A 12,954-nucleotide genomic window follows, 5' to 3' on the forward strand; every position below is an offset into this window, starting at 1 on the left:
CAAAAGTAATATATTGACATATATGGACATTACGTCATTATAAATGTTTTTCTTTAATAGATTACATAATACATTATATACGAATACTCATTCAGATATTATATTACATTACATATGGGTATATATTTAGATAGATTATATACATTATATGTAGACATACATTCATACAAACATTTAATTATCGTAAATGAATCATATCTGGTTTATACTTCTATTAATTATAAAGATATATATTTTTTTATTTGTATGTTATTTAATACTAATATTTAACATTAAAGTAATAATAGTATGTGATACAAACTTAATGTATGTACGTTATATTATTTATAGAAATCTTCTTATATACATATATAATTATTTTAAAACATATAATAATTATAAGACTCTGAAAATAATATTTATACTTTTTTTAAATACATAAATAAAAGTTTAATATTATCTCTCCTCTGTAATCTATAAAAATTCTTGAAAAATTTCATAAAGTATTTTTTCCTTATCTTTCTTCATTCTTTTCGCTTACATATACAGGATGATTCGAAACAGCCTTTTGTCCTTAAAATATCGCATTCATGACTTAATTCTAAGACGATTATTCCTTTTCTAAAAGTTTGTCCAAAGTTTAGTTTTTGATTTATCCTCCTTTCTAAAAAAAAAGGCATGACATCGGTTTGCTCGCATTTCTTGAACTTTATTGTGCCGCTTTTCCGCAATGCCAATTAATTCTTTCGTTGCGCTAATTTCGAATAGCTGTCATTGTATTGATCTCAGAGGATCGTTTTGACAATTGTGTATCAAGAAGTTAAAAATATTATAGTGTAATATTATAGTGTAATAGTAATATAATAGTATTATATTACTTTTTGCTTTTGTGTTGAAAAAGATAAACAGCGCAGCACGTTTGTAATGTCTAGGGTGCTTTCCATTTAGTGACACAAGTCGACACAAGTATTTTGTTAATCCTTGTTAATCATTGAAAGCTAAGAAAGATAGAACGATACTTGTGTAGACTTGTGTCACTAAATGGAAAGCATTCCTAGTCAAAAGATAAAGTTATCATATCGAATCAGAAACAAAAGATAGGCAAGGATAACTCATCGTCAAATGCGGGCGCTTATGAGGGGCGTTTGCTATGATCAATCGATGGATACATAATTAGTAAACACGTATGTACACATTAGCATGCTTTCTAAGAAGGAAAAATCGTCTAAAAATTAAGAACTTAAAAATCGTTTCTCTCACGATGCGACACGTGATACGTTAGAAGCGAAAAATAACATATAAAAAATTTTTTGCGTCGTATAGCTTTATTTTGTACTTTTCCCTTAAAAACATTTTCATATTCTTAAAACTCGTAAAAAAGATCAGAAAGTAAAAGACAAGACTGTCTAATAAATCATGTAAAAATGTAAAATAATTCTTGAAATAGATCATTGTTCAGCTATTGTTCACAAACTAGATCTAGTGATCTGGTGATCTCTGATAGCTGAACAATATATATTATTTCAAGAATTATTTTACACTTTCACGTGATTTATTGGATCATTCAACATGACTGCAACGAGAGAGCCGAGCTTTAAGGACAAAGATTATTTTGTTAGCAAACATTCTCTCTCACATGCATGCGTGCGCGCCTGTCCCACACGCATGCACACATATTTATGAATTATATTAAGTGAGAGAAGAAACATTTTCATAAAAATGTTGAACTGTGGCCACTTGCAATTCACAGCATTTTTTTTTTTTTTTTTTAAATTTAATCTTATTAAGGCTCGGCTCTTTTAGCCATAGCCATATTAGATTGAGACGTCAGAAATGACATGCGAAATTTCTTGCGCCATATAGTTTTATTTTGTACTTTTTTCTTTAAAAATATATTTTTATACATATTTTTATAAATATATTCTTAAAACTTGTAAAAGATACATGATCTATTGGACAGATATCTTACTTTCTAGTATTTTGCAAATTTTAAGAATATGAAAATATATTTTTAAAATAAAGCTATATGATGCAAATTTCTTGTATGTCATCTCTGGCCTCTGACGTCACATAACCCATGTCTCGTCGCGAGAGAGTCGAGCCTTAAATCGTTATGTTATGAAATAATATGTAATATCAAAAATTTGATATCCGTTGAGAAATGTAATGATTGCATTCAGAAAATATTACAGTTGAATAATTAGCCATCGGAAAATCTCTATAAATATTATTTATTCACAATTGTCACTAAGTGACTATGTAATGTGACTATGTATGTTACTTCTAAGTATTATTATTTCGGATATAAAAAAGCTTTATAATAAAGTTTGTCATTAATAATAAACGAAACAAATTTATTATTTCGTTGCTTTTCTAATGTTGAAATATATAATTCTCAATTTCTGTAAATTAAAAGATATTCTATTGTTGCAAGAAAAAGAAATAAACATATTTTACATGTTTTCTTGAGGCATCTTGACAAGAACTGTTCTGGTGCCTTCAGCATCAGAAATATTAACTTTAAGTTCATTAGTAAAAGTTTCGAATTGATCTACTTTGACTGTTTTCTGTCCACCTGGATTTGGTGGTGGCCATATATCATCCAATGGAGGTTCAATATATTGTTTCTTTGCTTTTGAAATAGTAAGATCTGATTTTAAACCAAGCGTTCCTCCCACATGGTTCATAGAAGAAATATATTTAGGTGTAGCTTCGTTATCAATGCGAGGGCGTTTGTAAAGAGGCATTTGTATTACTGGACTGTAATCATGATCTAAAAGACCCTCAACCTCTTGTAACAACTCACCATATTGTTGTAGTTCTTCATTCATTAATTGTTTCGTATATAATAAAGTTCTGGAGCGACCTAAAATTAAAATAATACCCCATAAAATATAATTCAGCCATGATTAGTATGATGTTAAATATACAATGTTCATTGATAAATATAGAGATGTATTACATATTTTCAATATAATCTACTATTTGTTATGTAAGAACATGTTTAAAATCAAAACTTTTTATATTATTTGTGAAAAATTGGTAGGTTATATTCTCATTATTTGTATTTATAATAAATGTTTTCATATATCAAATTAAATTGCAATAATAATTTTATTTATATTAAATATTTTTAAATTCACCATTTTAGTTTAATCAAAAAAATGTTAAATTGGAAGAATTTCACTTTTTACTGCGTATTACATAAAGTCTTGTAGATATTCTTATCAATATCCGCGACTTGTTAATATATAGTTTCGTAACTGTGTAAATAATGATAAAAACAATACATAAAAACATTTTGAATACTGCTTACTAAAATATTGATATTTATACAAATATTGATAATTTTAAATTTATATTCAGTTATATCATCTATATTTTATTATATATATATATATATATATAAATAATAAAATGTATTCAAATGTAAAACTTCCTTAAGAATTTCTTTTAAATAATTTCTAAATAATTTTTAAATAATTTTAAAATAAGTTTTTTTTATTATGATTTTTAATGGAAAGCTATTTAATATTTGAATATGACTCCTAAGATATTGAATTTTCTTAAAACTTACAAGTTACATGTGATGTACACAATGTACACAGATGTCTTTTTACAATTTAATGAAATTCAATACTTCAGTATAATATATAATATTATTAAAATATCTATTACTATTTATATAATGATTGTATTTAAATAATTTGTAAATTTGTAAATTCATAAACTAAAAAAAAAAATAAATATTTTATAAATATTCTTTTAATAAGAAAATGATAAATCTTACCTGTAAGTGATGTTTTTTCTGGTTGCTCCTGCTCTTGTGTCAAATCATTATTATTATTATTGGAATGTGGTCGCAAATTTGGTAAAGCAACGAGAGCTAATGAAAGCAGCAAAACCATTAAACAAGTTGCTGGTTGAGCACTCTTGTTGCCCTTTTGTATAAGAGCTTGTAATCTCTTTAACTGGCCGGCTAAACTTTGATTTTGCGATTGTAAGGCCTTGATCCGTTTTAACAAAGTTATATTCTCTTCAGTGCATTGTTTCACGCGATCCTCTAAACCATCCACGTACTCCTTTTTTCTTTTGCGAGAATCCTGTGCAGATATCTTGTTACGGATCTTACGTCTGATTCTCTTTAATTCACGCTCTTCGTGCTTTGTCAGTGGATAATGGCTGGGCAACGTGATGCCCTCTTTTTGCAACAATCGTTTTTCCTCGGCATTTAATTTTAATCGTGGATATGGAGAGTCTGTTTCCGATGCCATTTCATCACTTGAATTAAAACCTTTATCACTACTGGAATCTTCTTGCTTGATAGTCATCTAATTATAACATGAAAAAAAATTTGTTTTAATTTTAATTTGTATCATTATGATAAATGTAACATCAGTATATCAGTATATATAACCATAAATGTATATAACTATAAATATAATAAATTATAAATATTTTAATATAGTATTCTAAAATTACTAGACGGTTTTTTCAATAATACATCTATTAGCAAAAATGTATAGCTAATTTGTTTTTTAAAAATGTTAGGAAAGTCAATCATTTTTGAATTATAAACGAAGTCGAAAAAGATTTTTTATAAAACAGATTTTACAATTTGACAAACCAAATAAATAATAATATTATATTTTTTTAATAATTCTAATTTTTAATTAAAATGTATTATAAAAAATTTTATTCTAAAAGATAGTTGTAGAAATATAGGATATAATAAATTTGAAAAATTAAAATAAAAAATAATTTCCTACTTTTTCATTAAGAAAAAATCAATTTTGAATCAAGATCAAAGAATCTGTTACTAAAGGAATTTCTAACAAAATATCTGATAATTTCAAGATATCTTAACGAAAAATTAACAAACATAATTATTAATAATTGTGTTGTATTAATTATTATTATATTAAAGGAAACGTAATAAAAATATAGGTAAGTATATCTATAGATAGACATTCATAAATAAGACTTTCAGATTCTATTGAAGAGCTCTTTGAATATTACATTGCAATATATTGTATACCTGAATAGGTTTATTGATTACGTTCGTCTGATTGATTTTCAAACTTTTCAAGTTTTTTGCTTGTGTTGTCATGATTTTAATAGTTCGGACTTCCTTCATATCTTTCAAATTCACTGGCAATAGGATAGATCGCGGATTACCAGAACCCATTGGAGTGACACGTATTAATTGTCGAATATTCCGCTTTCCATTGCATGCTAAATTGCGAATATTTACGACATTCTCTTGTGGTATCAGATGTACTTGTTGTTTAGGGGCGGAATCTGTATAATATGAAAATCTATATTCTATCTTTTTACGTGTTTTTGTTTAAATTTTTTCATAATGTTAAAAATGTTTAAAAAAATTTGTTTTTAGGATTTAGTACTATATCTAAGGCTTACTGCTGTTTTTCATGTTAATTTGCATGCGATTTAGTAACTTATTAAAAATGCATCGTGCAGGAGCATTCAGATTTTTCATCCTTTCGAAGTGTCCTCATGTGTCATTTTATCCTTGTTGCTAACTAAATATTAATCAAGAATAAAATGACACATGAAAGTACCTCTGCATGCAGCATTTACTATAATTTACTAGATCGCATATAAATTATTACAAAAAATAATTGCGTGCCGTAAGCTTAATTATTATGTGCAATATTGGAACTTTTACATCAATGCAGCTGTATACGTTAAATCAATAACATATCTTAAATATACACATGATGATTTATAAGAACATGTTATCAAAGTCAGAAATTTCGTCATGTTAAGAATATTAGAATAATGACGTTATTTAATAATGTTATTTAATAACATTTCCCATTAATAATAAATGTTACTTACGTTTAATATTATATATCGTGAACATATACATATTTCTTTTGATACGATAAAATCTTACCGATGTCATTAATTGGTTGTCCCGTGGTAATAGTGGTATTCAAGTTTGATATAGTATTGTTTGGTGTTACAACGGCAACCAAAGTTTGCTCATAATCCATCTCTTCGGTTGCGTCAGTAATCGGTGAGCCAATATTCGAGCTCATAACAGATCTAACGGGACTAGTGATGCTACCTAAAGATGGACTGGTCGCAGGCTCGAAGTCGATAAAATCTTGCGGACTGTTTAAGTTAGAATTACAGATCTCTATCTCCTCTTCTTCATTGTTATCTGTTCTCGATAGGATCGGACTTAATTGCTGTTCATAGGAAAGACTCAACGCACTGGAAAGTCCACTATCCGATGAAGAGGACGCAATCGTTTCTAGATTTTTCTCAATTAAATTAAAATCAAATGAATCTTCTTCCATCTTTAGGATCGAAGCGAATAAGTCATCGGGATTTGTTGGACATTCCTCTGCCTAGAATATTATATAATTATATTATTATCACTTTCAAGCCAATCACAAAAAATTGACAGAAAAATTTCTACTTTGACATAAAAAAAAATTTATTTTTATTTTTCGGTGTATATGACTTTGAAGTTGAAGTTATTGTATCAATATTTTACAATCTAAATAAGAATTGTCAAAATGAAAGATTAATAATGTTAAAAAACTAACATTTAAGGCTCCTATTGGTTCACTATAATAATCTTGAATTATGATGTCAAAAATGAAAAAAATATATGAAAATTCTTGCAAAATACAATTAAAACAGAAACTTCCATAAAATAAGGTTCATAATTGATGAAATAGATTTGTAAAATATATCGAAAAAAAGCTCTCCTTTTACTTCGTATTAATCAATGAGTAACTATAATTGAATCTATAATTATATATATCTATAATTGAATTGTGATTATTTTTAATTAGGCACAATTCACTTCTAGATATTATTTCTTAATTATCAGAGCAAAGGAGAGTTTTTGATATATTTTAAATTTGTTTTCAATTGCATATTTTATCGAAAAACATTTTTATTTTAATGTATTTTGCAAGAATTATCATTCTTATATTGTCTCGCTTCTGATGTCATAATTCAGAATTATTGCAGGAATTAACTGAAATATTGTGATTATTTTATTCTAGATAAGCAATAAAATAGATAATAATAGTAAAAAATATTGATAAAATTTAATAACAATTTTCAAGTATAGATGTTTTAATTCGATAACCAGATATTAAAATATCTCTACAATGAGAACAATTAGAGCTTCTTATGTATGGATTCATCAACTTTATCCGAAGTAGAGTGTATATTTTAAAGCTATATTATAAAGCTATTTTAACAGAAAGACATCCAAATTTTAAATTTAACAATTTATCTTATTTCGTTATTCGTTGTTATAGATCTAACAAATAATATATTTTTTCTATTCTATGCGATAGTGCCTTATTTGTCACTATAAATCGCTATGCCGCATAAACGGCACTATTTCTCGCAGTACGCGGCACTTAGAATAGAAAAAAAATGGCAAGATTCGGATTCTGATAATAACATTTATATATTTATTTATTTATGATTGCTCTATTAATTATTATCCGAAAAATATAAAATTAATAATTTTTATTTACGCACACAGAGGCACATACATATACACATATACGTGCGTATGTGGAGGGGAGGGGGGGGTGTATATAAAAAAAAGAAAATAATTATAATATAAATATAATATAAATTGGGGCATATATGTGCCATACAAAAAGTAAAGACTTTCATGGTAGGCACAGTTCCGTAACGTAACGGTACCCATTCGAAGGTCATTCACCGCATGAAGATCAAGTTGCCAGTTTCTGATCTCGATGAGATATACGATAAGAAAAAGAAAAAAAAAACTTTTGAATCGAATAAATAATTAACGTAAAAACGTTAATACTATATGATAACTTAATAAAAAAATCATGTGAAGAAAATTGTCAAAAAAGGAATTCTATGTTCATCGCTACAGATGAACATTGTTAACATAAAGAGCGGTATGTTAAACATATGTACATATTACTTTTCAAATATGAGATGCAAATTAAGATTGTGTGATGATTCGCGCCTTTTAATTTTCTCAAAAAGCCATTCTGTCGGCGGATTATATACAAATAGTAAAAAATGAATAGCATTTCAAATAGGATTATAAATTTGCACATTTATATTTTTATAAATCTTATATGAATATTAAATTCATTAGGCAGTTCGAGTCCCACGAATATAACGAATCGTACTGTTTATCGACAATTTTAATTTTATGATACGTTTTGTACATTTAATTACACTCGATTCATATTGGTAGTTGATAAAAATATTTTGTATTTTTCGTATTAATAATTGATAGAGCAATCAGATAAATATAAATTTAATATCGCGCGATATTCGTTTCAGAGATTTAATAAGTTTACTCTTTATAATTGTAGTTGAATTTGGTATTTCATAATATTCATACTTACAGTTAAATTTTATAATGTATATTTATACTTAAATTGAAATATAGATATATGTTTGACATTTGACGAAAGAGAAAAAAAATACTTCAATGCAATGCAGCATGGTGTGGTGTTAAAGTACCGATCTGTTAGAATTGAGGTTGTATGCGAAACCACGTGGGTTGGTTGGCGCACCATATGTTAAAGGGGAAACTCGTGTAACACGATAAAAATTCACTTTTCGAAACTTTAAAAAAAAGAAAAAAACTGTATGAACAACTTTTTTAAACATTTCGAGCTATTTTATTGTACTATTGAAGTCAAATAAAAAAATTAGTAATTAAAAAAATGTTCATTATAAAAGAAATAATATTTCATATATTCAGCACGTCGACGATGAGCTCGTCTTACTATGCGCAATGTAGCGTCGTTTGTATTCATCTGAAACAAAAAAAACCAAAAAGATTTATCTTTTTTAAGAGTTCACGTATTAATTGAATCTACTTTTTCAAAAAATAATGCAAAATTATAAAAATGACAGCACTTGGAAGAAAATAGCGATCTTTACATCTATACAAAATTTTCGTATCACATTATATAATTTAAATAAACAATACAATTATAAATGTTGATTCAATTTATGCGGAATATATCTATGTAGATGTGTGCAGAAGGAGAAATCAATTGAATAAAGCTAATTTTGGAGTTATCTTACACACAAATTTTAAAAAAATTTAAAAAAAAATGCATTTAAAGGTTTGGGTGTAGATAATTTTCGAGTACTTACAGCTGTTTTGCGAATCTACTATTTCAAGCCTATACAGCAAATCTTCTGTTCTTTCAAAAAACTCTTTTAAGGCCGCATTATCCTCTCGATCGAGCCTTTTTAAAAGCTGCTATGGCTGCATCGCCCCTATCTCCGTGACCGTTATGTATCGTAATTATCAGCAAATATTTTGCATTGTTAGCAATAATTATATCTAATGAGGTCATAATTTGCAAAATTGCATTAGCCCTCGTTAAAAACACCAGCAGCTATTAAAATAATAAAACTAGCGAGTTTTATTATTTTAAATATATATTTTTATAAAGGTAAAATTATATATTTACACAAAATCACACGAACTATGGCTTTGTAGAATATACATAGAAAGACATGACAATATAGACATAACCGAGTATAGACATACACAGGTATATACTGACTCTTTTAGTCCAGCTGTTATTGGAAGTTTATTATATTAAAAAAAAAAAAAAAAAAAAAAAAAAAAAAAATGCGCGGACGCTACGCGTGCTCGCTGTTCGCTCAGTAGGAAAATCGTCTATAATTACGTGAATTTTTCGAATTTTCGTTATAAAACTTCAGGGAAATATTCTCGACATGTTAAATTATTAAATTATGCAAAGAAAATTCTTTTGATGTGTTACACGAGTTTACCTCCTTAAGACTATGATATATAGTATTATTTTTCATTTTAATTTGCATGTGATTGATAAATTACTGAAAATGCAACAGATAATATATAATATTTGTAATATATTATAATATGAATAATATGAATAACATGTATAATATGAATAATATGTATAATATGAATGTATATGAATTAACATGAAAAAGACATCCATGTACTGTAAGTTTTAAAATCGTGTGTGTGTGTGTGTGTGTGTGTGTGTGTGTTTTAAAAATTACAAATTTAACAAAAATTTGGATTATACAATCTTTTACACACACGCACATGCGTATATGGTATACCATATGTTAGCATGGATTAAAGTTTCATAAATAACTAAAACTTATCAATAAAATGTATATATAGTTGTTGATAACAATAGATTTGTTATTGCAAAAATCATCAAAATAAAACTTTACAAAGTTAGAATAATTATTAATCATAATTGTTGACCAAAATGATCAATACTAAAACAATCATTACATAATTTCATATTTGAACAAGTGTGAGTTTCTCTATATTGTAGTAGAATTTATAAGAGAAAAATATCATTTAAAGATAAAGTGCCAGTTGAGTTGCTTGATAAATTCGCAGTAGAAATTATTTTGATTCAGTTTCAATATGCTTGAGTAATTATATGGCTTCATGCTCTGCTTTAGCTTTTTTAAAAGTATATTTAAGTAGAATATATTAAAATTCATTATATCAGTTACTATAAAATACTTATATGAATTAAATAAATGGAACAAAATATCACTTCTTTTTATAGTAAATTTTCTAAATTTCAATCCTTTATAGAATAATTATTTTTAATATCATTTAATCCAAATAAAACGTAGTATAAACTAATAATTTCTAATCATTAACTTTATACAGAATTCTATAATAAATATTATCACATTTTTCCTCCCTTCAACAATGTATGTATGACATTTAAATCAAGCATAATGCTCTTGCCAAAAATGCATTTAATGATAAAATAAATTATATCTACTAATTTAGCATAGTTATTTACCTTGTAATCATATATCAATAAAAAATAATACAATGAATTTAATTCTTCTTATATTATTTTCTATATTCTATTTTATTTCTGTATCTGTTATAATAATAAAAAATTCCTTCATGTCAATTTTTAAAAAGAAGTTAAAGCCCTTATTAATTAAAAACCTTAAATTAATTACCTTATAATTCAAAGCTAATTATGTACTTTTAATATACATAGTTTAAACTTTAATGCATCACTTTTTATACTAAAAAACAAAATGCCAAAAATAATCATAATTCCACAAATTTCTTAAATCTTTCTCTCTTCTTAATCTATTCCATGATTTCATTCCATGAAAAATATGTAAAAGAAATTCCATGTAATTCCATTGATTATTTCATAGCAAACAAAACATTGAATGGTTATTTTCCATAAATGAAAATATATCAGTTAATATGTATCTTTTTGTTATGTGTGTATGTATATGTTTTGTTGTATGTGTGTTACATATTCTATATAACTTGAATTCATAGAGTACCTATATATTTGATTCAATTAAATAGATAAATCTTTTCTACATATTATCTATATTCTCAAGTTAATCTTTATAATAATTATTTAATCCAAATCTTTATAGAATAAGAAAAGACAAAATTTAAAAAAAAAAAAAACATTTTTATCAGCACCTATTTTTAGCGATTCTTAATTTCTATTAAAGTTTATTATATGTCCTTATTTTATTTTAAATACAAAATATAATACAGCTATATAAAAACCAGAATCATTATTATAACATTAAATAAATAATTTTTTCTTGTACGACATGAATGATAAAAATGGTAGAAAACAGATTTTATAGAACTGTATATATTGAAAACTAAAATTAACATATTTTTCAAATATATAATAGTATACAATCATACAATTTTTATATTACAACTTAATATAATTTAGAATCATTTTACTACTGTATTCTTTCAATTGTACAATGCAATCTGTTGATACTCACCTTAATATTTCATAAATTATTATAATATTCTAGTAATATTTCCTATTTTTTTTATAGTGCATCAGAAACTTATAAATAGAATTAGAGAAGATACAGAAAATTCGGAACTTACCGTCATATCACCATAATTGTGTTCAACAAATAGTTCATCCTTACTGTTTTCTCTAAGAAACGTATCGTCCAGAAAGTCAAACAGGTTCATGTCTGACGACATCACTATCTAACATATAAAATTCACAATTAAGTATAACTATAAATTTATCTCAGTATCTATGCTGTGTCATTCAGCAAAATACTAACAATAGAGTTATCGTTGCACCAGTCAATACTTAACGACGCATGTGATCATCATCTACTGACATGAGATCACGATGCAAGGTAATGCCACGAAGCAACCTGATTTCGCTTTTGTTCATGCCCCACCCTCATGTACTCGTAGAACTGACGGAAGATTCGGTTTTATACTTTCGACACTCTCCAACATCGATATTTTCAAAGTTTAATATTCAACACTTTTCACAATATTAATACGTAAATTGACAAAATATGTCTTTTCCAAAATGCTACGTTTCACTTTATCAAAATAAAATCTAGGAATAAAAATAACTGCCAACGTGGCACAAAACTCTCTTATTAAATATATGTATGTACGTACATTCGGTGAAATGCATTAATATCACAGTATAACCAGTAGTGACACTCAGGCTGGTTTCTCATGCAGTGTAATAACGTTTTTCATTGGCAGAATTAAGTCAGCGGCACACGATACTTTTTTTCCCCGCTGATTTGCTAGCTGGATTCGCGTGCTTGCTAAACTCTTGTCTTCGATTGGTATATTTTTTTAGATCTAAAAGAATATACCAATCAAAGACAAGAGTACCAAGCACGCAAATCCAGCTAGCAAATCAGCAGGAAAAAAGCATCGTGTGTCGCTGATCTTTAATGCGCGTGAGAGCGATCCGCATTTGATGACATTGCAAGTGGACATAGCCACTTACAGCGACCTGGAGATTTTCCATAGGATTAATCAATCAAAAAATTTTATTTTAAATTGGCCACTCGGCAACGTGAGCAATCGGTCATCCGATCCATGCATACTAGCCGCGAACTGCGTATTTCACTGGAGATTTTAATACGCACGAAGATCGTGCG

General features: G+C 26.8%; 1 protein-coding gene across 3 annotated transcripts; it reads right to left on the reverse strand.

The window, feature by feature from the left end:
- Positions 1 to 34: 34 nt before the first annotated feature.
- On the reverse strand, positions 35 to 12,470 carry LOC105429973 (uncharacterized). 3 transcript variants are annotated; one of them, XM_011643256.3, is made up of 6 exons: positions 12,103 to 12,470; positions 11,915 to 12,018; positions 5,900 to 6,359; positions 5,018 to 5,280; positions 3,770 to 4,310; positions 35 to 2,845 (listed from the first exon to the last, which is right to left on the reverse strand). In XM_011643256.3, exons 2-6 carry the CDS (start codon positions 12,014 to 12,016, stop codon positions 2,433 to 2,435), a joined length of 1,779 nt encoding a protein of 592 aa, XP_011641558.2. In that variant the 5' UTR covers positions 12,017 to 12,018; positions 12,103 to 12,470; the 3' UTR covers positions 35 to 2,432. The 3 variants fall into 3 exon arrangements, with proteins under 3 accessions (XP_011641558.2, XP_011641557.2, XP_088936335.1); XM_011643255.3 differs by having other exon boundaries at positions 11,915 to 12,022; XM_089080209.1 differs by lacking the exons at positions 11,915 to 12,018; positions 12,103 to 12,470 and adding an exon at positions 8,494 to 8,739.
- Between the last annotated feature and the right edge of the window lie 484 nt (positions 12,471 to 12,954).

This window comes from Pogonomyrmex barbatus, unplaced genomic scaffold, assembly GCF_055798465.1.
Source record: "Pogonomyrmex barbatus isolate J1 unplaced genomic scaffold, ASM5579846v1 scaffold3, whole genome shotgun sequence".
NCBI classification, from domain to species: domain Eukaryota; kingdom Metazoa; phylum Arthropoda; class Insecta; order Hymenoptera; family Formicidae; genus Pogonomyrmex; species Pogonomyrmex barbatus.